This window comes from Ursus arctos, unplaced genomic scaffold (genome assembly GCF_023065955.2).
Source record: "Ursus arctos isolate Adak ecotype North America unplaced genomic scaffold, UrsArc2.0 scaffold_3, whole genome shotgun sequence".
Lineage (NCBI taxonomy): Eukaryota > Metazoa > Chordata > Mammalia > Carnivora > Ursidae > Ursus > Ursus arctos.
Genome location: NW_026622985.1, coordinates 78,030,275 through 78,056,756, shown reverse-complemented (window position 1 = coordinate 78,056,756; position 26,482 = coordinate 78,030,275). Strand labels below are relative to the sequence as shown.

The 26,482-nt window shown below is 35.4% G+C and overlaps 1 protein-coding gene across 2 annotated transcripts in view; it reads left to right on the top strand.

Moving 5' to 3' along the window:
- Nucleotides 1–26,482, top strand: part of GRM8 (glutamate metabotropic receptor 8) — a 713,246-nt gene that overhangs the window by 450,045 nt on the left and 236,719 nt on the right. For both annotated transcript variants that reach the window (XM_044389552.3, XM_044389555.3), the window contains one exon: nt 4,955–5,155. In XM_044389552.3, the coding sequence (XP_044245487.1) occupies nt 4,955–5,155 (201 nt within the window). The remainder of the gene's footprint in view (nt 1–4,954; nt 5,156–26,482) is intronic.

Below are 26,482 nucleotides of genomic sequence, written 5' to 3'. Positions count from 1 at the left end.
ACGCGTGAGGCCCTGGGAGAGCTGCTTGTAGGACATGACAGTCTTTTCTCTGGTGCATCGCGTAGCGAGATACGAAGTTGTTGCGGAATTCAGAATGACTCTTCAGTCTGGTCCTGTAGGGATAAATGTGTTCCTAGCAGTTCACGGATTCTCTTCTTTCCTCCTAGCATCCTCTCCACACTAACTGCAAGAAAATAATTTAATCATTTAAAATAGTTGCTGTGTACTTAAGAAGAAGGCAGGGAGAAACGAAATAAATACTTTTTACCTACAAATTTAGAATGTGGGGTTCTTTCTACTACATGTTAGGACTGTGGTAAAAAAATCAAGCAATTGGATATTTGGTTTCCTGGGAAGAAAATGACTAATAGGACTTCCTTTTCCTCCTCCCCTTCTTCCCCTCGTCCTCTTCCTCCTTCTCCTTCTTCTTCTTCTTCGCTGAATTGATCAGTTTATTGGATCATCATTACATTAACATAGTTTCAGGAAAAGGAAAACAACCTCGAATCTCAGTCTATAAAACTAAACAACACCCCAGAAGTCAGAAATTCTTAGAAAGCAAAGCTTTCTAAGACTGACAACTATCTGTCAGTCAAAGAATTTAAAATTCACGTCAGGCTTATCTTAGGAACTCTCACTGTAATGCATACAACACTTTGCAAACTTGAGCAGATTCGCCTTTTGAAAACCAAGAGGATACACTGTAATGTTTGAAAGACCTTAACTGGGGCACATGTGATATTGCTTGGACCAATAAGAATTTACTCTATTGTCCAGGAACATGAGATATAGTCAGAAGTTTGAGATTTCATTAATGAAAACATAAAACAATCTTGCTATAAAATTTATGAGGCTGACTTCATTTCTCACCGTGCAAACGCTTTGCTATGTGCTGTTAATTTTAAGCTATACACTAAAACACATCACAGCTTTACAGTCAGTGTTTTAAATGGTTGGCTGACATATAGCCTTTGACAATATTTAGCACTTTATAGCAATACATTAACATTAACTTTAGAAACTATAGCATAATGAAATTTTACAGCCAATTAAGTTGATGAGTCACTGTCAGCTTCTTAAATTCCTCTTTTAGATGAATAAGACAAGAAACTATAGGATATGAGGAGCGAACTCTAGCTCTTGTAAAATCTTAAGTATCCTCATGAAATTGAAATGTTAGGGAATAGAAAAATATGTTGTCTAAACAGCCTGGAAAGAAATAAAATGATTTCTTGTTAAATTTAGAAATGGTAATAATGTTCAGAATTTTAGTTTGTCACCATGTACTTATACTGGTTAATGGGAAGGGTCATATAGTGTCCGTTGACTTGTGTGACAACAGTCACTAAACAGCCTTCTGAACTTTTCTTTAAAAAAAAAAGTACAAAGTTGGATATACTTAATCTTTGCTCATACCACTAGGAGTTTATAACTAGTCAAGGAAATAAATAGTTGGACAAGTGCAAATTTAAATATGTCCCTTTAATAAGATGTGTGGCATTTGAGAATAACTATAAATCTATTATGTATAAAGTTGAAATTGTTTTAGGAAAAATAAAGAATATGTCTATTAAGGGCGCCTGGGTGGCTCAGTCGGTTAAGAATTCAAGTCTTGATTTTCGCTCAGGTCATGATCTCAGGGTCATGAGGTCTTCAAGCCCTGCCTTGGGCTCATACTTTGTGCAGAGTCTGCTTGAGATTCTCTCTCTCTCCCTCTCCCCCTGCCTCTCCTCCTGCTTTCTCTCTCTCTGTCAGATAAATAAATAAATCTTTTATAAAAAAGACTATGTCTATTAAATTAGGGCATCTCCATTAAAATTGATCAGGAAAGTGTTGTATATAACTTTTTCCCAATTATTGAATGTTGAGCAATATCTTTATAGATTGATAGTGAGGTTGCAGTAGCATTAAAATAAAATCATAATAATTAAATCCAGAACATTTTAGGGTAGAGTAAATTTAAAAATATAAAACATTCACACACATCTAGCTCTTACACATATTCCATGGATTGTGAAAATTTCCCAAATTCCTTAATGTTCTCACGGTCATGACTTTCTTTGAATCAATTTGGCTTGGGCATTTTCTGCCATTTCTACGCCTGCTCTTCATCCTCCACCCAGTGGTAACGGAGGCAAAGAAATTTTCTCTTTTCTCTAAAGTACACAAAAGAGGGGCACCTGGGTGGCTCAGTCTGTTAAGTGTCTGACTTTTGATTTTGGCTCAGGTCATGATCTCAGAGTTGTGACATTAGGCCCTGCTTCAGGCTCCTTGCTCAGTGTGGAGTCTGTTTGAGAGTCTCTCTCCCCCTCTGCCCCCCCTTCTCTCTCTAAAATAAATAAATCTTTTAAAAAATGTGCATCTTCTTGTTTGTTAGGAGCCACACATACACAAAAATAAAGTACACTAAAGAAAGCAAAATCAGAAAAACAAGCAATAGTGTTTGCAGAAGTGGCGGGGGAGGGTGTGTGTGTGTGTGTGTGTGTGTATGTGTGTGTGTGTGTGTGTGTGATTGTAGCCGAGGGATTTACAGAGCAGCAATATTAACAACATAACCTGGAATGTTAGTGTTACAGACAATGTGTCCCTTTCAAATTTATATGTTGAAATTCTACCCCCTAATATAATGGTATTAGGATGTGGGACCTTTGGGAGGCAATTAGGATTAGATGAAGTTTTGAAGCTAGAGCACTATCCCTCATGAATGGGATTAGTGTCCTTAAAAGAAGTCACCAGAAGTCTGCTATCTTCCATGTAAGGATATAATGAGAAAATAGCTGCCTGCAACCCAGAAGACATTCTTCACCAGGACCTATCCATGCTGTTACCCTGCGTCTCAACTTCTAGCCCCCAGAACTATGAGAAGCAAATTCTGTTGTTTACAAGCCACCCAGTCTTTGGTATTGTGTCATAGCCGCTCAAACTAAGACGGTTAGGTTCTGTGTTTGGAAAATACAGATTTGTCATGTCCCTAGATTGGGAGATGCTGATTCAGTAAATCTGAAGTGAGCCTCGGGAGTCTGTACTTAAGAAGATAATCAGGAATGGAACAACTGCTGTGGGATTTATAGTCTTCATTTCCAGTTATCAAATTTAGTGACACAAAATAAATGAAACTGAGATCTCCTCATGGACCTAAGGAGCTACCCTCAAAGTAGTTATTTCAGTCTTGTATCTTGAAGTTGATGCTTCATTTACCTCCTTTTTCATAGGCAACCATGCTGGTCAGCCCAGGACTATCTAGGTTTTGGTCCTATATATATATATATATATATATATATATATATATATATATATATATATATATATATATTTAAGATTTTATTTATTTATTTGACAGAGAGAGAGACAGCCAGCGAGAGAGGGAACACAAGCAGGGGGAGTGGGAGAGGAAGAAGCAGGCTCCCAGCGGAGGAGCCTGATGTGGGGCTCCATCCCAGAACGCCGGGATCACGCCCTGAGCCGAAGGCAGACGCTTAATGACTGAGGCACTCAGGCGCCCCATGGTCCTATATTCTGAGAAACCCCTCAATCCTGGACGAACCAGAGTGGTTGGTCACCAGATAAGACCTTTAAAGAAACAACTGCATCTTTTTGGTTTGTGACCATTCTTCAATATTTATTTATGAATTGTCTACCTTGCGGTGAAAATCACAAAGGGAGAGAAATTTTTGGCAGAAGCTGAAAGGGCTGTTTTCACAAGGTCCCTCAATGACATTCTGGACATAGCAGTGCTGTCCTAAGACCCAGGAGCCAAAGTGCCACACAGAGGTAGGGAGAAGACAGTGCTCCCATATCTGCATGGAGGTTAGCTTAGATTGTAAAGCTAATGCAGACTGAAGGAGTCAATATAACTTTTGGCACATCGAAGGTACTCTTTGTAAGAACTCATCTTCCCTCTCTATGCTCTCAAACCTGCAAGACCCTCAATTGGAGGTTTTAGGGAAACGATGTAATTCTCTATGATAATAGCCTGGTTTTTAGCTCTATTGAGTTTGACATGGAAGCAGACTACCTAGGAATATGATAGGCAATTGGAAATGAGGGCTGGCAGTTAGGTGAAAGGAAAGTCCTAGAAAACGAATTTATCAGACTGCTAGATTTAATGACTTATATTGATTACTATGGAAATAGAAAATTGATGGGGCTCTAAGCACAGCATGGTGACAATGGCTAACAATACTGTATTGTATACCTGGAAGTTGCGAAGGTAAATTAACCCTTACCACCACTGGGGGAAAAAAAAGGTTACTATGGGAGGCAATGATGTGTTAACTAACCTTATTGTGGAAACCCTTTCACAATATATACATGTATAAAATCATCATGTTGTATACCTTAAACTTACACAATGGTATATGCCAATTTTATCTCCATAAAGCTGAAAAAGATTTAAGAATAATAAAATAGAAAATTGAGTTTGAGGGGCACCTGGGTCGCTCAGTCATTTGAGTGCCCAACTCTTGATTTTGGCTCAGGTCATGATCTCAGGGTCCTGAGATTGAGCCCCACATCAGGCTACGAGCTAGCACAGCGTTTTCTTGTCCCTCTCCCTCTGCTCTTCCCCCTGCTCTCTCTCTCTCTCAAATAAATAAATAAATAAATAAATAAATAAATGAAATCTTAAGAAAAAAATGGAAAATTGAGTTCAAGAAAAAAGTAAGTTGAATGATTCTTCTGAAGAAATGGACAATGTAATCGGACTCAGTAAGGTGGAAATAAAGATAATGAAACTATATGTTTTTATTTAGTTTATTTCTTTTTGTTGCTAATAGAATAGATTCTGTTTTTCACAAATAAAAAATCCAATACTTAGTTTAAAAGCCTGACTCAGTAAGTATAGGATTAAAATAATTGGGAGTAAAATCAAATAGTTTTGTCTCATTAAGTGTGCCTCATGCCATCTTTTAGTGAAATCTAACACCCGTTGATGGTTTTCTTTTTTATTTTGCAGGGCTGGAGCGAATTGCAAGGGATTCATCTTATGAACAGGAAGGAAAGGTCCAATTTGTAATTGATGCAGTATACTCCATGGCTTACGCCCTGCACAATATGCACAAAGATCTCTGCGCTGGGTACATCGGCCTCTGCCCACGAATGAGTGCTGCTGATGGCAAAGAGCTACTTGGTTATATTCGGGCTGTAAATTTTAATGGTAAGTTACAACTTTTGTGGGTTTTTTTGGTCATTAAATACTTTAGAAGTGACCGTGTGTGTTCCTCCCCACCCCCACATAGAGAAGATACTCAAACAGAGTGGAAAGCACAGGATTAGAAGCAGGTCCCCTTTTAATCAGAAGTGTGAGTTTTTCCACCTGCTTTTAAATCTCAAGCATATTTTTTTTGTGCTCCTGAAAGAAGCAGAAGTTAAAAATAAACCTCTATCAATCAAAATAGTCTACTTAAATATCACTATTTCAGAAATAACTTAGGAGGCTCCTTTGGAACCATTGACAACAGATTAGATTTCTTTGAAAATGTTTTGTTTGCGCTGTTCTTAGAGAAGGAATTGCAGAGATTTTGTTTTAAAACTGATTTTCAGCTTTTTAAACAGTAAATTGACTTGAGGAAGCTTGATACATAGCTGCTACATAGTTACGTTCTAAGAGTGCTGGGTTAAGTTTCTGGGTCTTCTCTTTCCTTGTATCACTTCCAATGATTTGGTCCCTGTAAAGCAAAGGGCTGCATCCTGTAAGCTAGAAGTACAGAGGGTGCAGTGTAGATGGGATTTGCCTCCTGCAGAAGCAGAAATTCTGACACACACCATGTGAGTGTCACAGAAACTGATACAAAATATGCTGGACCCATAGTGTTCAGCTGAGAATAGCCAACTGCCTGTCTGAAGTGATGGAATTATTGAATGCTGCTGCTCTTTCATGAAAGTTGTAATGGTTGCGGCCCATGATTTTGACCATTATTTTCAAATGAAATAATAGAATGCCCCGAGCTGTCTAATTCTTTCTGTTTGGCTGTAATCCACACAATGGCCATGCCTCCGAGCCACGCACAGCTCTGCACTGTCCATCATAATACACTCCAGTGACCTCAGCTGCCAGCCTTTCTCACAAAAGCACAAGGTCATCTTCAATTTAGAATTCAAGTGGAAACTTCTTCTTTTGCTTTGTGCAGGCAACATGAGGCAAAATTTGGTTGACATTCAACACAGGGTATCCCTATTTTCAGCAGAATTTTTTGTGAAACATTATATAACAATCCTTTTGTTACGAATATAAATATTAAGGGGAATTTAAAAATAGTTTTCTTGCAATTATGAAAATTGAGCAAAAGAGGAGTATTATAATGCAAGGTTATTTATCCTAACATGAGGTTGGGGAACACTCCATTTATCCAAGTAGTTAGGAGATGTGAAGAGGAATGCAAATGATTATATTTTCTCAATAACAGAAGCTCACCTCCAGAAGATGGGAAAAATCTTTAAAGAAACACGAGATTAAAGTATTTTAAAGGTGAATTACCTATTTCTCTCTTATCTTAATCAGAGATAAAAGCCAAACCCTTCCTTGATGATTTCCATTATTATACCATACTGTAATATAATGATGCTATTAAAGACTATTAAAAACCTCTTAATGCCTAATGATTATTAAGACAATTTGCCTCTAGACTCCAGTGATTCCTGAGTTCTTCTGTCTACTTTTTATAGTCTTTTTTTCCCTTTTCTACCTTATCAGACTGCTGTTTTTGTAATTTTTTTAGGGCTTATCTCTTCCATAATTTGCTTCTTTCAACTCACTATGGACAGAGAAGCACATATGACATTTCATTAATTTAGTCAAGATATATTTATTGAGCACATAGAATTTGTTAAACATTGCGATAGGTGCTAGAGATATACTACTGATTAAAATAGTCAAAACAGATATGAGATTTAGATTTTCTTGGGCAATTTAGATATTAATCAAAAAAGCACACAAAGGTATAATAATATAATCTTCAGTGAGTGCTGAAAGTGGAGGTGTGCCAGACCAAGAGTTTGTAATAGGAAAACATCCCTATTCTAGGGAGTTAGGGACAGGTGAATCTGAAGGAAATAGGTGTCAGAGATAAGGATAAGATAGAACACAAGAGGTCTTACAGGCCATTCTTAAGATTTGTTCTTTCTCTTGAAAGCAACAGGAACCCACTAAAGCATAATAGAACTGTGTCCGATACAAGAGTAAGTGTACTCCAGATATGAGGGTCATGTAAAATACATGAATTTTAATACATGAACTTAAAAGTGAATCTCTTTGAGTTCCCTGGAGAGTTGTTTTGCTAATGGCTTGAAACTTGTCTGTATTCCAACAGCTGGTGCTACAAGGTAAGAGACCAAGCATAAGCACATTGCCTTGGTTATATACTCCTCCTGATTTTTAGTAATTTTCAGGGAGTTCATCAATTTTTAAATTTTGTTATTGCTTATTTATTAGTATTCATTAATTATTAGTGCCTTGCCTAATTATGATATAAAGATATATAGGGTGGTTCAAATAGATGTATATTATCAAAACCACTTAAAGAGGAAGACACAAATATGGTAACCAGGATATGGGACTACATCAAGTTGTAAGCTTCCAGAGCAGCCACAATGTAAAGGGACATTCTGTGAGATATGTAACTTTCATTATGTGATGGAAGCAAGCCTATCTATTTTTAAGAGAGGATTAATTTTCTTGGAAACTATTTCGTTGTTTTTTTTTTAAAGATTTTATTTGTTTATTTGACAGAGATAGAGACAGCCAGCGAGAGAGGGAACACAAGCAGGGGGAGTGGGAGAGGAAGAAGCAGGCTCATAGCGGAGGAGCCTGATGTGGGGCTCGATCCCATAACGCTGGGATCACGCCCTGAGCCGAAGGCAGACGCTTAACCGCTGTGCCACCCAGGCGCCCCTTGGAAACTATTTCTAAAAGAAATTTATCATACAGGACTTTGACGGCCTAATAAGCAAGGTTATTTAACAAAATTTTATATAAAAGAAGAAACTTTCTCTTTGGCTGTTTTGCACATGTACCCACAATCAAAGCCAAGAATGTAATGCTTGTAACACTGAAGGGTATTTTATTAAGAGTTTTCAAGAGGAGGGAGATAATCTTCTTTGATCTAGATTTACAACTCTCTCAAGCTCTGATGATATGGGGATTACCATATTCTGTTAAGAATAAATGAAGAGCATTTCCCTTATACTCTGCTTTTCAGACTCGATCTTCAAAAGAGTGCTACTCAGAAATCGAACATTTCAGTCAGTTAAAATAAGAACTGCCGGGTTGAAGGGGTGGCCATAATCTTGGACACTCCCCTTCCCCTAGTGCTACTTGCCCGTCCTGGAGGAACCTTGAAAGTCCTAATAGCTACATGGAGCACACATCAAATCCATAGACTTAAATATCTTTGCTCTTCACAGGACTTTCATAGGAACTGGAAGTAGACATCTAGAATGTGTGCTGGGAGCCTAGCTAAAAGCTATTATATGTTGTTAATTGCATGCCAACTGAGTGGGTTCTGTTGGGGATAGTGTTTTCACTTAGTGAGACGACCACCTCATTCTCCAAAGCCTAGAAGTGTGAGGAGACCATTGACCAAACCCTGGTTTCCTTGAGATCAGTTTTGAATATCCTGAAGTGTTGAGAATGTACTTGACTAGACCCAGAACTGCTTACTGTACATGACAACAAAAAATTATTGTGCACTAAAGGTTTTCTTAGCATAGCTATTACCAGTTGTCAAAGAATGAGCTTTGTAAGGCAACTGTCAATGTTGTATAGTGTAGCCTTTCAGATTTTTCTGTCAGGATCACTGAGCTACAAAAGGTACTCTTAAGTAATTTAAAAAATTGACCCATTGGATGGAATTATCTAGTAATGCCCATTTAAATATTGGATAATGTTTGCCCTAATGTGTAATTTGTGCGTCAAAACCAACTGTTGTTAAACTGGTTCTTTCTGACATTAATGAGATATCGAGGCAGATTGCTTTTCATGACCCCTTTTAATTTGAGGTAGTAAATAAAACCTCGTCATTGGTATGAAGGGAGGCTCTTCCAGTTTGTAATAGTAGGAGGTGACGGACGCAGAACAGCTGGCGGCTGCACAGACCATTGGTATAAAATTAAACTAACAGTTTAAAATCCAGTCTTGCTGAGATTGTAACCTTGTGTGCGGTATGCCTAATTAAGCAGTGGTTTAAAGATACTTGGTTTCAAAGGTCATGCTTCTTCCAGTCTATTGTTTCACTGAGAACATAACAATCATCTTAGAATTTCGAATGATCAATGATTAGTATCTCAGGCCAGAATTATCCTATAACACAACAACTAGTTAAAGGTGAAGTGCTTAGTCAAACTACCAAGCTACAAAGTGCTGTTTCCATCAAAGACTTAAACAGCAAGGGTGGCTTGATTGAATTTAATCACTCAAACTGATATTTTCTCATCAACGGAAAAATTTACCTGAGCCATATTCTGCATGTGTATTTTAAGCACATTCTGAGTCATAGCGTATCTGGAATTACTCACGTGTTCCTTACAACTTTTCTCAACCTGTTCTCTGTACTTAGGGAGCCAGAGGGAAACAAAGGTCTGCCTTTTGGATTACGTTCATTGCTACCATTTGAACAAAACACTGTTTCTATAAATTTTTTAAATCCAGAGATTTATCAAAAGAAAAACATAAAATAAAGAAGAGGAGTTCAGATTTTTCAGGAACTTAAGCAATGATGTCAATTCCTTCGTTCTGGTCTATAGGCGATAAAATATTAATACTTACATCTTGTATAGAGTCAGAGATTTTTCTGTTGCCATGAGAACCTTATTTATCATAAAGAAAAAGTGTTGGATAGAATTCCAGTGTGATCTCCTCACTCCTTTTCTCTGTACTTGAGCTCACATCAGGGGCAGGGCAGGCACAGTGGCATACTAATCAGGAGCGTTTGATTGTAGGTAACAGAAACCACCTTACACTTGCTTAGGCTAAAAGGAAGAATTTATGAGGGTATGTCAAGAAACCCCATGGCAGAATACAACAGGATCTAAGGAAAGGACTGGTTATAAGAACAAAAAACTGGTCAGAAATCTCAACATCTGTCTGTCTGCTCTGTTGGTTCTGTTTATACTGGTTTTCCCCTACTTCTAGGTCCATAGGGTAGATAGCAGAAGGCCATCTACATTTCTAGAAATTAGCAGCTGTTTCAGGGCACCTACTGAAATTAACATGTATGTATTTCTAAGTCTCAATTCTAATGTCTTGGAAACTTGGATCTCTTTAGTCAAACTTCAGTTGGATGTCAGATCTGTTCCAAATTATCAGTGGCGAGGAGCAGTAGTACCAACTTGACTGTCCTAGAGCACTCCCCGTGGTTGAAAGGGACATTTGGGAAGTTTCTATAAGTGACTTATGGGGAAACTTTAAGCAAAGTGAGCAGAGAGAGGAAAACCTGAAAAGGGGTGATGCCCCTGTGGGCTCAGAATCTCATGGCTTCCTTATGTGAAAGAGTTTTCGTTAGGCTAGAGGGGACACAGTTAAGAATCACACAGAATCTATGAGAATCTGAAAGAGGAATCAGCTTCGGAATTTTTTAATTGTAGTCTTCATTCTGTGGTTGAATTTCTTTACATGAAGAGGAATGAGCAGTTCCCTGGACTATGGGAACACTTGTCTGATCATGGAGGCTGGTAGAGAGGTGGAATTTACCAGCACCTTATTTTCTTTAGAAACCTTTTTGATTTCAGGTACTTAATGCAAATTTCCAAATACACAATTCTGAGTGTCTCTGAACACTATAGTCTGATTTTGAAGCAAAATTGTTTGCATAAAATAACTTCAACCTATCTAAAAGAAATAGGTATGACTTAATATTAGGAAATGTACTATAAACACACTAAGAGGTCAAATAAGACAATGATAAATATAAGATTCTGTAAAGCCATTTGATTAAAATATATCTTTCCTTTCTGTTACAAGTACAAAAGCATAAACTAGAAATGTAATGAATGTTTAACATGATAAAGTATATCTCTCTCAGCCTGTAGCCAATTATATATTTATAGCTGTTATTTGTGTTAAAGAGATGGATTAGTCCTATTAGACCAATATTATTAATATTCTATAAATTTTAACCAATGTGATAAAACATGAAACATAGAAATTACTACTAAAAATGAAAAAGTAGTAGTATGAGTATTTTCAAATGATTTGCTCTCAAGGCAATAAATTGAAAAATATATTAGAAGGACTTACTTTAGAAAGATGATCAAATATAAAATTAATATCAAAATGTGAAGAGCATTCCTACATACTAGTAAGAAATTGACTAATAAATGTGAAATTAAACTCTGTTTCCTTTGAAAAAAATATTTAAAATATCTTGGAATAAATTGAACCAAGAAATATGAAAGGCCTATATGAAGACAACTTTATTGAGAGACATTCCTTGTTTCTAGACAGAAAAACTTACAAGAAAAAACGTTAATCTCTTCTGAGTAAATCTGTAGTCAGGCTTAGTATAATTCCAACCAAAATGACAAAGGAGTATTATCTGGAATTTGAAATAATATTTAAATTTTAATTGTGAGAATAAATGAATAAAAATGAATAATTTTGGAGAAAAATTTATTTCTACCAAACATTTAATATTTAAGCCTAATGGTAAGCTATAATAATCAATCCAGTGTGGGACTAGTACTGAACAGACATATGGTAGATGGAGCAGGTAGAAATATATAATGATAATAAGTAGATATAATGATAATAAACAAATCAGTTTGTACCTGTAAATGTACATACATATGAATTTTTGATGTGATAATGATGGACTTAGAACTCAGTGGAAAAGGACATTCTATTAATTGATTATCTATTTACAGTAAGATCAAGTGAGATGATTCCTCCAAATGAGAGTCTTACCCACTCGGAATTTATTTTAGAGTTAAGAGAAAAAGAAGCAAGAGAAAAAAAGAGAAGACAATTCATTAGATTTGAGGGGAAGCTTTTTGAATAGGATAGTGAAGGAAATTATAATGGGAAAATAGACATGTTTGATTTAGTAAAATTTTAGCACTGTCAGATAGTAAAAATTATCATAAATACAGTTTTAAAACATAATATAAAGTAAGGGATATATTTGAGCTGTTGTGTCAAAGGATAATATCACAAATATAAAAAGAGCCACCAAGCATGATATCAATGATGACATCTGGAAGAAATCAGTTGGCAAAACTTGTAAATGTTAATAAACATTTGAAAAAAATGTTAACCTTCACTAGTAATCAAAGATCATTTATTTATTTATTTTTAAAGATTTTATTTATTTATTTGAGAGAGAAAGTAAGAGAGAGAGAGAGAGAGAGCATGCACACACGCACAAGCAGTGGGAGGGGCAAAATTAGAGGGAGAAGGAGAGGGAGAAGCAAACGCCCCGCTAAACAGGGAGCCAGGAGTGGGCTCCATCCCAGGACCCTGAGATCACAAACTGAGCTGAAGGCAGATGCTTAACTGACTGAGCCACCCAGGTGCCCCAATAAAGATCATTTAATCAGTGATAAAAGATTGTTTTCCACCTGTCAAATTTACAAAGACTTGAAAATTATAATAGTAATTATTGAAAGGTAATTATATTGGTTCTTCCAAATATGCTTGATGAGAGTGGATATTAGTGTAATTTTTTCAGAGTATTTGCTCAGCCCATATGTTTACTTCTAGAAATATATTGTAAGGAAAATATTTGAAATAATTGGATTTATAAAAATGTATTGAAAAAGCAGGAAAGCAAAATCACAATTTTGTTCTGTTTCTAATTAAATCCACAAATAGTATGTCATATAGTGGCACAGCACCTAGACTGGGTCTTGGAATCCTAGGGTTTTATCTGAGTTCTGCCACTACTTTCCTTCTGTGTTGTGAGCCCATCTTGACCTTGTGGCTTCACCTTTTAAATAGAAGGATTATAATAAAATATTCTAATCTCTGAAATCTCTTCCAGCTCTAAATTCTCTACATACTCTTTTAAAGGTAAAGTTATATTTTTAAAACACAGATGCCTATCAGTGTTCTTATTGTTGTCTTTTGTTGTTGTTGTTTATATCCATTTTCATGTTTTATGAATCATTTATTTATCCCGCATACATTTTACTGATAATCTTATAAAGATATGTAATAGGGTTCTATGTTAGGCATCAGGAATACAAAGACTGATGAAACATGGTTCTGTTTGTTCTTAGATATCATAATGTAACAGAGGAGGGACACAAACATGTGACCAAAAAGAATTCAATTTGATAAGTGATATGATAGAGGCATGGTTATTATAAGAGGTAATTATTATTAAGAACAGAGTGTAAAGCTGAGATAGGAAATACGTAAGGAGGCCCTCAAAGAACACAACACATCTGATTTCAATTACAAATGGAAAGTGATATTTCTTAGGTGGACAAGATGGGGAAAAAGTATTAATGGCAGTCTATTGACTGATGAACAGATAAAGAAGATGTGGTGTAGATATACAATGGAATATTACCCAGCCATAAAAAAGAATGAAATCTTGCCATTTGCAACAAAGCAGACAGAGCTAGAATGTATTATGCTAAGTGAAATAAATCAGTCAGGGAAAGAAAATACCATATGATTTCACTCATATGTGGAATTTAAGAAAAGAAACAGATAAAGCAGTTGAATAGTAGCTGGAAGACAAGGGAAAACATGCATTCTAAAAAATCTGAGCATCTCCATTGCCAGAATTCAAGAGTGTGGCATGAAAGCAGCGTGGAAATGAGACTGGCCGGATGAGCTTGGGTTTGGTTAGAAATCTGTCAAATTCTGGTGTTTGAAGGTGACACAGTAGACAACAGGGAACTGAAGCTCTTTGAACAGAACAGTGAAGTGCTACTGTTTGTGTTTTAGAAAAATAACCACAGTAGCAATTTGCAGACTGGAGGAAGTGAGATTGAAGACAGGGGTGGTTAGGTTAGGAGACAGGTCCAGTAGTCCCCATGAGAGAAGAGTACTTGAAAAGGGGAAGTGAAAACCAAGTGAAATGGGAAGAAAAGGAGGAGGGAGGAAGGGACATAGAATTATTTGAAGCCTGGCTCTGTTCTAGGCACTAGGCTTTGACTAAAAACCAAGAGGTTCTGAGAAATATCTTAATGTCCCCAAATGATCTTCCTTTGTAACTGTAACAATTCCTTTACTGGAGGCAATTCAGTATTTTAGTATATATGTTATTGATGATACTGGCTTTACACTACTTTTTATCTACTTCTGTAAGTGGAAAATGAGATATAAAATGTCAATATCTGGAAAAACTGACAAAATGTCATCTTTAGAAGTTATGCTACACAATTTCCTTGTCATTAAATATTAACTATTTAGTAAATAGAGATAAAGCAAAGTCAAACAGGATGAAAGTCAAGTGTGTTAATCTTAAAAATAAGTATCCTTTTTGATAATTACCTTATTTGAAATAAAATTGAGAAAATAATTATTAATAATTTGGAAGTACATTATATAATTTATTTTTGAAGCTGAAGTTTTGCACGTAGTAAAGTATTCCCGGAAATACTGTATTTTTTTTTAAAAAATGAATGATATATATATATATAGTAATATTGAATATATAAAGATAAATAAACAGGCTGATTTGAAAATAGATAATTTTTCAGTTTCTGATTAAGGAAACTTCAGGCTGGTTATAAAATATTAATCTTGCAAGTTAAGTCATCATGAAATTTAGTAGTGTGAATGTAGCTGCCTCTGTTTTCTAACTGAATAAGGTGATAAACTATGGGGTTTTTTAAGTCTAATTTCTTTTACGGTCATAAAGCACAAGGGTTTTTTTTGTTTTTTTTTTTTAAGATTTTATTTATTTATTTGACAGAGACAGCCAGTGAGAGAGGGAACACAAGCAGGGGGAGTGGAAGAGGGAGAAGCAGGCTCCTAGCTGAGGAGCCCGATGTGGTGCTCGATCCCAGAACGCTGGGATCACGCCCTGAGCTGAAGGCAGATGCTTAACGACTGTGCCACCCAGGCGCCCCAAGCACAAGGTTTATTAATCTCTCATTTCTTCCCTTAATATATAAACACTTAAATGTGGGCCAAGATGGAGCCAGCATCGAATAAAAGCTTAGTTTTTCATATGGTCCTACTCAGCTTCATCTACTGCATTGGGCTGCTTTTACTCTATTCTTTTAATTCCTGAACTTCATCATGTGCTGAAATATTACAAATAAATGTTTAAAGCCCAGAAACAGATGAGGTGCTGTGAGCTTAGTAACTGAGGGTTAAGGTCTGGACTTGGGTCCAAATGGGGATACAGCAATAGGCCTTGAATGAAGAATGAGGGAGCAGAGAGGATTTGGGGCAGTGGAAAGTGTCTAGAGTTCACACTGGACAGTGGGTATTTTGCATAGTGATCAGAAGCCCAGGCTTTATTATTTTTTAAAAAAATATTTTATTTATTTATTTGACAGAGACAGAGACAGCCAGCGAGAGAGGGAACACAAGCAGGGGGAGTGGGAGAGGAAGAAGCAGGCTCATAGCGGAGGAGCCTGATGTGGGACTCGATCCCATAATGCCGGGATCACGCCCTGAGCTGAAGGCAGACGCTTAACCGCTGTGCCACCCAGGCGCCCTGAAGCCCAGGCTTTATACTCAGTTTGAATCCAGTTAACTGCTCACCACTTGGTGATCTTGGTGAAGTAACAAAACCTCTTTAAGTCATTGTTTCCTCATCTACAAAATGGGGATGATAATATTTTGTAGGGTTCCTATGAAATCTAAATGTAAGGTGATAATACATAGAAAGTGCTTAATAAAGAGAGATAAACTGTATTATATATGGAGGATATTTTATCAATAGTGATTAGTACTTGGATCATCTTATGAAGATGATGAGATGGGTGGGTTGGGACTGAGGACTTGGGACTCTTCAGAAAGACACAGAATTAAAAAGCACTACATAGAAGGATCACTAATGGGAACGAAGGAGGCAAATGTCAGAAATGATGCTTCTGCCGTGGCACCAATCAACAAGGTTTCCCCAGCAGCATCAACTTCTTAAATATAGCAACAGAAATGTGGTTGTTTTTACAACATTCTCGAAGTAGATGGGAAAGTGCATTACTGCTGATATGGGCATCTGATAAGCGTAGAGTACATCAAATGGGGCTCATTCTCTCATTATTTCTTCTGTTTCCTTCAAAATTATGTACTTTTTTTAATGAAGGAAAGAATTTAATGGAATAGCTCCCATGTTATTAAGGGTAATTATTTTCTAGTGATATTTTGCTTCAGAAAGAATCTACCAGAAAATTATAATGGAGACTTGATTATTTTTCTCTTTAAGGTTATTAACTCTTATAATTACATTAAAGTTTAATCAAGAAGTTAGTTTGAAAGTGAGGGATATGAATGAGAAAATTCTTTTTAATTCAGGTGCCTAATTGTTAACACTTTGGGTATTTGGGTTTTCTCAGTCTCTTGCGTGTGTTCGAAAACCATGACTATAAAATAACTTTTCTTTTGAAACATACACACACTTTTGTCTGTAGCTAAGGGAACAATGACCAAATTTTAATTTAAAAAATATTTATGGAGTGTGTATTTATGACATTTACTTGCAAATCTCATGCACATTCATTTAACAAACATTTATTGAGTGTCTGTTATATATCGGCACTGTGTTGTTTGTATTTTGTTCCTCTTGTGGTTTTTTTTTACTTCTTTTCCTTTCTTTATTTTTGTTTGTGTCTTGTACTTCTTTTCCATTCCTCTTATGTTCTTTTCTTCCCAATGATTCTCTATTTGCCCTTGTGATCATTCACTGATCAAGATAGTGACAAGTGGCTAAGCACATGAGCTTTTGAGTTGATACAGAGATGAACTAAAATTCCAGCTATCTTACTTAGGTGGTAAGACCTTGGGTAAGTCATTTACATTTTATAAACCTTAATCTTCTCATCTTTGGTTAGGAATAATAATCATACCTACCTTGCAGTGTTTTTGTGAGCATTTAATGAGATAATTCACCCTGAAGGGCTTAGCACAATGCCTGGCACATTGAATAATCAACAAATGGTAACCTATTATTTTTTCCCTTTTGCCACCTGACAAGAATAAAGCCTCTGTATATGTTTCCTGAATTTACCCCCTAAACCATACCCACTCACACACATTCCGTACAAATCTTAGATTTCGAAGCATCTGATAAATCTCTGATAATCAGTGATACTGTGTCATCTGTAATGAATTTCATATTTCTTCAAGGCATAATTAATCTATTTTTAAGGATTATTTGTTTTTTTTAGTTCACCTCTTCACTCTTCTCTTGGAGTCACCTTTTGAACTCATCATTTCTTACTAGCAGGTATTGGAATAAGAGGACTTAAAGCCAATACTAGTCCATTTTGTCCAGAGTAAAATGACCTGATAGATAAAGGGGTGGAAGATGTTGCTTGAAATAGTGTTCAGAGAATGTGTTCTAGAACAAAGTATACCTCCTATATTAAGAAACTCTTCAGAAACCCATTTTGACGTAGGCTGCGAAGGAGACACCTATGACCTGTGCAAAGAACTTAGCTGCAGGTCATTGGTCACATGCAACTTAATTAGAGAGAACGATTGTACAGTGTACAAACCATTTAGTTGTCCATGCCCACAGAACAGAGAAGAATGATAGAATTCTACATGATAGAATTAGTTCAGCTCATAAGCCCTATTCATTTTTAGAAGTAATTCAAACAGAAATGAAAATACACATTTTGACAGGTTAAAGGAATATGGTTAAAGTCTCACAGAAAGATATTTACTAATTCCTTCCTCACTCTTAATCCTGCTTAAGAAAACTCTAACTTTCCCCAGATCTTACATTTTTCTTTGCTGGCTGTCTAGCTTAAATAGGTGTCCCTAGGATTTATACTAGCTCATGAGCAACACTAAGAAACTCCAGCCTGTTGAATGATATATCCAAAAGGCCATTCCTTGCAGGTCCTTGAAGCTCTCTTAACTTCCTTTTTGTTCTCTATCCTTATATTAACTGCTGGCTTATGTAAAAATTTATATACCCTTGTTTCTATTCACTCTTTGCTTCAGTCAAAACCTAAAGAACTATGCTTCCTGCCTTATTTTTTACTTTCAGAAAAGCATAACAAAAAGTCTATAGCTCCATGAATTTTCACAAACTGAGAACACCCAAACCAATATCCAAAACCCCCAACCAAACCCCAGAATCCTCAATTGGCCCCTCAGAAGCCTCTTGTGCTCTCTTTCTGTCACTTTCCTGACTTCTAACAGCATAGACTAAGGTGGCCTGCTTTTGTACTCCTATAAATGAAATTACGTAATCTGTACTCTTTTATGTTTGGCTTCATTTCACTGCAATTTTTGCGAAAGAGGCAGTAAAGCACATTCCCACCATTATCTCTCTCTATTAACATTAGATTCAATTATTTAAATTTACTTTATAAGATAGCCAGTATTTAATTTTTAAAGCCCAATGAATTATTTTATAAAATAATAACATTTAATATCTACTAATGAGGTTTAAAATATATAAAAATTAATTTTTTAGTACAATACCTATAATCTCTTAGAAAGTGGTAAAGAAAATATTACCTTCAGGAATCCTCTCATGTTGGTCATGTTCTCATAATTTTTTTAAGTAGTAGACTTACAGAAGTTTTAGGTTCATAGCAAGACAGAGTAGAAAGTACAGAGATTTCCCACTTACCTTTTGCCCGCACCCATACACAGCCTCCCCCATTATCAATATCCAGAACAAAGTGGTATGTTTGTTATAATTGATGAACTTACATTGACCCATCATTATCATCTGAAGTCTGTAGAGTTCGTTCTTGCTGTGCATTGTGTGGGTTTTGATAAATGTATCATAACATGTATCCACCAATATAATGTCATACAGAATGGTTTCACTGTCCTAAAAAATCTTCTGTGCTTTGCCTATTAATTCTTTTCTACCCCCTACCAATGACAACCACTGATCTTTTTACTGTCTCCATAGTTTCGCCTTTTCCAGAATGTCACATAGTTGAAATTCTGCAGTATGTAGCCTTCTCAGATTGGCTTCCTTCACTTAGTACTATGCATTCAAGTTTACTCCCCATCTTTTCATCATTTGATTGCTCTTTTCTTTTTAGCACTGAATAAGATTCCATTGTCTGGGTGTACTACAGTATATTTAGTCCCAGTATATTACCTTCCTATTCATCTACTAAGGGACATCTTGGTTGCTTCCAAGTTTTGGCAATTATGATCAAAGCTTCTAAAAGCATCCCTGTGCAGGTTTTTGTGTGGACATAGGCTTTTTAATTATTTGGGTAAATACCAAAGAACATGATTTCTAGATCATCAAGTAAGAACATGTTTAGTTTTTCAAGAAACTGCTAAACTGTCTTCCAAAGTGGGTGTACTAACTTTGATTTCTACCAGCAATGAATGGGAGTTCCTACTGCTTCACATTCTTTCCGGCATCCGCTGTTGTCAGTGTCCTGGATTCTAGCTATTCTAATAGGTATGCAGTGGTGTTAATTTGTAATGGTATATGCTGTTGAACATCTTTTTGTATGATTATTTTCCATCTGTATATCTTCTTTGTTGAGGTGTCTGTTCAGATCTTTTGTCCATGTTTTAATTGGGTTTTTCCTATTGTTTAGTTTTAAGAATTCTTTGTGTATTTTGGAGAACAGTCCTTTATCAGATGCGTCTTTTGTAAATATTTTCTCCCAGTCTGTGGCTTTTCTTCTCATTTTCTTGATGTTGTCTTTTGCAGATCAGAAGTTTTAATTTTAATGAAGTCCAGCTCATCAATTATTTCTTTCATGGATTGTGCCTTTGGTGTTATATCTAAAAAGTCATCACCATATACAAGGTCATCTGGGGTTTCTTCTGTGTTATCTTCCAGGAACTTTATAGTTTTGCATTTTACATTTGGGTCTATGACCCATTTTGAGTTCATTTTTATGAAGGGTATAAGGTCTGTGTCTACATTATTTTTTTTTTTAATTTTTTTTGCACATAGACGTCTAGTTGTTTTGGTGCTGTTTGTTGAACTTACCTTTTGTTTTGTTTTGTTTTTAGAGATCTTATCTCTGTATTGGAATCAGCCAAAATTGAGGTTCTAAAATATTATTTTTTTAATGAATCTTGGAAAATGCTTATAGAAAACAGTTTCAGGTAACTTCTTAAGGTCTTTTGTTGAACTGTCATTAGAAATGAAGTCAAACATTCTTTGTAGCCCAAATATAATTGTGTTATCATTGTTGTGGTTGTTTTTGTGATTGTTGGGGCTGAAGGGGCGTAAATGTAATATTTGAAAAATGGTGAAAGAAATAAAATTAATAAGGTCGAATTGAGAAACTACCCAGTGGAAATATTGATACATAGGACTTCCATACTGTCCAGATGCTGGGCTCTTGATTAATGCATATGAATAGTAAATATGACTCCTGAAATATATTTCACCTTCCAGGAAACAGCATTCTCATGACTGTTTAAATTTTAATCAGTATCATGAAAAAAAATACTCCTTAGTTGCCCGATTACATCAGTCTCTGTACTGGGCAGTGAAAAGAAGGAAATCGTCCTCTTGCAGCTAGTACTGTAGGATGATTCCAAAGTATCTAAAACATGAGTGTATTTTTATTTTTAGTATTTAATGCTTTTATTTTATCAGGGAAGAAAGCACATTTGCTTTTCCTGATTTAGCTATTAATAAAAACATCTCAGAATTGTCGCAAATTCTTGAGTCAATAGATTCTAGAATGCTAAGAGGCATTTGAGAAAACTTGCAATGTTTTGCTGCACATTGTATGCTTTTTCAGAAATAAGTGCTCTCTGATTTTTCTACCCCCATGTTTATCTTTTGAAATGATACTCGCCCTCTGTAGGAAAACTTCACACTATATTTCAGGACATTTGTTTCCATGTAGTATTTAAATAAGAATTAGTTGGGCATATCTTTTTGATCCTACTCAATATATTTCAACCAAAACCAAAGAGAACTTTTTATACACAGAAATAGTTGGGATGAGGCAGGGGAGTGGCATTTTCCTACTCTTAAAGCCTGTAATTAACCAGTAGATTTGGATGAGAAAAATTTTCCTTGCTTTTTGGTCTATAAGCACAAACTATCAGATATTGTTTAAAAAATGGGATTTTTATTGCAATGTTTGCATAATATTTTCTTTCTATACGTTTACAGGTTGTGTGGTTTGAACCATCTGAGCCTTTAAAATGAGCTGCAGGTGCAAAATTTAAGTGATACTACTTTGGACAATTATACGTTAATACATGAATAAACAAATACCATTTCATGTTGATTTTTATTTTTTTAATTTTTTTATTTTTTTGCATTACTTGAAGTGACCTTTTGGCTTTTGTGCATGATAGCAGTGTGCTTCACTGGTATTGAAACATTAAATAACCAGTCCATACATTTTCTAGTAACCTCCATGCACAAAATATTTACGAAAATTAAGTAACACCTTTAGCAAACTTAAGGATGGTTTCAGCTGAGTAGCTCTAAGTTCTTCGACAGAGCTAACTAGAAAGTAAATTTCTAATGCCAAGAGTTTTTAAGTTCACTGTAGAGCATATGCACACATACATAGACACATACACAGACACAGTTATATATACACACACACACACTCCTCTTTATGTAGAAATAGAAGAAGTAAACAAAAAATAATAAAGCGACGTGGTGGAAAGAAAGGATAAGTTTCCTTACCATTGTCAAAATAAACTTACTAATTTCATACAGATTAGGTAAGAGTAGAATTTTTGAATTGCTTCATATCTTTGAACAGGGACTTGGATAAACCAAATGACATTTGAGCTTGTGTTAACTTTGGCTGGCATTTAATAAAAAATGTTTCCAGAGCCACTTCACTACCTATTTTATTATTTTTTTTTAATCTTAAGAATTGACAACACTAAGGATCAGAAATGTTCAGAGTATTGTGATCAACATTCATCTTCTTTACTACATTTTTAGAGTGTCATAACTTGGGCATGATGTATTTGCTGATGAGTGTAATGCACTATTTTAAAATTTTAACGATTTACTACAGGTTTTAGATACTTCATTCTGAATGGCCCATATGTTAAGTTTAGGTGATCTGTGGTCTCATTTGATAGCATAAGGCACTATACTTAGAAATTCAACCTAACATAAAAAATTAACCCTGTGCATGCGAGAGTTCTTTGAAATCATAATACCTGATCAGCTCATCCATCTCTGTCATTTGGTTTGAATTAGGAATAGGATGTTGAATGCCTTGATGTTAGCCAGTGATAGTTCTCTAGGATTTCAAATTCTTCCCTTTGTGAATCAAGAAATATGATTTCTTAATCTTTGTGGTTAAAAAGACTTTTTGTAGTTTCCTGGCAAAGACAATAATGTCACAAAAACATAAAATTGATTAATTCCAGCGTGGGTTCAGATTAGTTGAAATGCAGAGTAGGAGGGCACAAATAAAATGAGCTACATACTGGTTGGGAAAAAACAATTTAATTGCTTTAAACTTTTGTGTATTGTTTTCTGTCCTCATCACGGACTTGGAATTGCCAAAATTCTACTAGTATTTGAGGTGAAAAATAATTTTGTCATTTGAGATTTATATTTGAACAAATATGTCTATGTAAAGATGATAAGCCCCTAACAATAATTTCTCAGATTTTTTATTTCGTATCTCAGTGAAAGATTTTTTTTTGATGGTAAATTTTAAATTTATCCATATTGAGTCTTTTTAGTGCTAATTACCTTGAATTGTAGCATATTACTATAATAATCCCAGGCATCTTAATGCTTTTCATTTTAAAGTACTTTCATATATATATAGCCTCTCATTAGCCCTAACAGTCATACGTGGGAGGGAACGTAAGTGGGTGTTATTATGCCATTTGATAACAGGTGTTTAAAAGTTAAGTTAAATATTCAAAACTCACAGATAGTAAGTCAAGGAATTAGGACTAGACCCAGAATTTTCAATTCTATGTTTAATCCTATAAATATCAAAGGAACTGAAATAGGTCATTGTTCTGAAGATGGCCTACTAAAATTGCTCAATCTTCATTCATTCATCAAAGTATTTATTCAACAGATTACTAATAAATGCCCACTCTGTACTGGTCTTTATTAGGATCGTCAGCAGCGGTGGTGAGCAAAGAGCAGTCCCTTCTCTCAGGAGGATGCAGGTCTGGGGGCAAGCAGTCATTAACAAACCAGTACAAAATGTGAAGTATTACAGAGCTGAACTAGAGAATATCTTGGAAGAGGGTGGGACTGATTAGATAGAAAATTTGGTGACATCATCACTAAAGTGATACTTAAACCCAAATTATGAGAAAGATAAGAATCTAGGAAAAGACTGATATAAAATCTTAAGGAAAGAGATTTTTTGTTACTACCGTGCTGAATTTGTCTCTTCTGTCACTAGAATCGATCATTTTTACTAAAAAGTATGTTATTTCCTCCAAATTCTCAAAATGGCACATTATGTAGTGTAAGCACTTTGTGGAAACCCATGGAAGCCAAGTGTAGCTATTCTTCTAGGGTTTATGCGTGTCTTCCCCATGAGCTTTTATGCCATACCACTGTCACTGAAAAGTACTGATTTTAAAAGTGTTTTCTTTGAAGTTCACATTGTGAACATGATACTACTGAACACTGAAGAAATATTTTGTCTTGGAAATATTTCCCAGATTATAATATCAGTAGTTGGCAAGTATACTATAGTAAATTATATCAGATAATAATTAGTCACATTTTAATTCTCACCACAATTTTAACAACTGCTATGAGCTTATATGGAAAGTAAACTCTCAGCCCTCTGTATTATCATTGAGTCCCCCCTACCCAAAGAGAAAAAGGTTGTTGGTTTGGATGGATCAGATTTGAGCTTTGATTGCTGTGTCCCTGGGTAGAATCATCCTTTGGCTAAAAGCAAGTGAACAAGGCTCTCAGTGAAGAATTCCCTGAAGGAGTAGTCATAAACAGGCCAGGGCCATCTAGCTTTCGTTCTGTCGATGTGCTTTCTTACATGTGGCTGTTGACAAAAGATCACTATCCTGATCTGAGAAGAATTGGGACAGGTTGGCTTACTTCAAGGCAAAAGTGGTCCTCGCTTGTGTAACTGGTTCTTTTTCCCAGCTGACATGGGGACAAGCATCCCTCCATATCATATTGTCTCCCAAGTTCCACCATGGAGTTTGAGCCAAAGTCACAGCTAACCATGCAATCTAATCTAATCCAAACCAATCTGATAATAATAAGTGCCTTCCTTTGCTTACTTTGTGCATAGTATTTGTTTCCTTGGAGGCCTTTATAGTAGGAGGATATGGTAAGCCAAGGCAGGCCTTGTGTATTCCTAGTTTTCCTATCCAAATAATTTCTTCAATGCAAGTCCTTTAAAGAATCCCAAATTAAATTTAGGTTAAGATAAATTAAAGTACATACACACATACCTATATGCATAATGCAAGCATACATGCATGTAATAGACATAAGAAATATCCTTTAACATAATGTTTAATTCATTTCTCTCCATTGTAACATGAACAAGAAAATTTAAGAATACAACAATAACAACAAAAAATAAAGAAGCCCTACAACACCGAGAAGTAGAGGATGACTTTTCTGTTGACTTCTGAAGTTACAGTTGAGTATAATTCCTGGGTTTAAAATCTGAGTTTGGTACTTTATTGGATAGCATTGTTTTTATTTCTTCTGGAATTTCCAGTGGAAAATATGAGGCTAATATAAACGCTTACATTTATTGAGGTCATATGATGTGCCAGGTGTATTTTTAAGTATTGTTTGTGTATTATCTCATTTAATCCTCAAAATAATCCAATGAAATGGGAATAATTTTTATTCCTATTTCTGCAGATGAGGAAACTGAAGCACAGATTGATTTACCTAGTCCAGTGGTGGGGCCAGGGCTCAAGTCCTAGAAACTTACTTAGCCTGGAGGTGCAGTCCTAATGACTGTGATGATTACGGTGATTGCTATGGTAACCACTTCTAATGATAACTGCTATTGTAGAAACAGAGAAAAACTGGTTAGTGAAAAAAACCATGTGTTTAAAACAGAAAACAAAGAACCTTTGTAATTTCAATAGAACACTGAGAATCAGGGAGTCAGATTAGTTTTACGTGGTTAGGCAGGTGATGTGACACAAAACAAAAACCAAAAAACATTGTTTCCAGGCCACCTGGCTTAGCTCAGTTGGTAGAGCATGTGACTCTTGATCTTGGGGATGTGAGTTCAAGCCCACTGGAGGTAGACATTACATAAAAAAGTGAAAAAATAAAATAAAAAAAAGGTGTTTCCAAGAGTTGGAAGCTAATAACTAAAACAAATATGAAGTCAAGGAAAAGCTTTTGAAAACTCATTATAATAATATATGAGTCTTGGATATTAATATCCATGACTTTCTTGAGGTTGAGAAATGGGCATTAAGGTTCCTTCTAGCCCAGTAATTTTTACCTAATAAGCTTCATTGAGGTAAAATACACATAGAATAAAGTCAATTAGTTTTAAGTGTATAATCTGATGTGTGTGGTTTTTTGTTTTTGTTTTTGTTTTTTTCACAAATATATACAATTGTATAACCACCCCCACAATCATGGTATAGAACATTTTCATTACTCCAGATGTTCCTTCCTGCCTCTTCTAGTCAGTCCCCTCCCCACAATCCCTTTACCTGGAAACCACTAATCTACTTTCTGTCAGTATATTTTTGCTTTTTCAAAAATTAATAGGAATGAAGTTATACATTTTGCAAGTTTTGTATCTGGCTTCTTCTACTTAATGTAAAGCTTTTGAAATTTACCCATGTTGTTGTGCCTGTAGTTCACTGTGTTTTTTTTTTTTCATGAATATACCACAATTTCTTTTTCCATTTATCAGTTGATGGAATTTGGATTATTTTCAGCTTTTTCCATTATGAAAAAAGATTCTACAAACATACAAGTACAACTCTTTGTGAGAACATATGTTTTTGTTTCCCCTGGGTACATACTTTGGGAGTGGAATATCTGGACTGTATGGGAAGAATATATTTAACTTCATAAGAAACTCAAATTTTTCTGAAGTGACTGCTCTATTTTGTATTCCTGACAGGAGTGTATGACAGTTCCAGTTGCTCACTCCTCTCTAATACTTGATATTGTCAGTCATTTTAATTTTAGCCCTACTGGTGAATGTATAATGATTTCTCATTGTGAATCTACTCTGCATGTCTGCATTCCTCTGATTAATCTTCTTGTGTATTTTTCCATATGCTAATTTGCCGTTTCTATATCTTCTTTGATTGTTTCTTCACATCTTTTACTCATTTTAAAAACTGAATTGATTTCTTAGTTGTAAAAGTTCTTTATTCTAGAAACAAGTCTTATATATACAATATAAATATTTTTTCTTTTTGTTTTTATAGTGTCTTTTGACAACCTTTTTAGTTTTAACGAAGACTAATTTA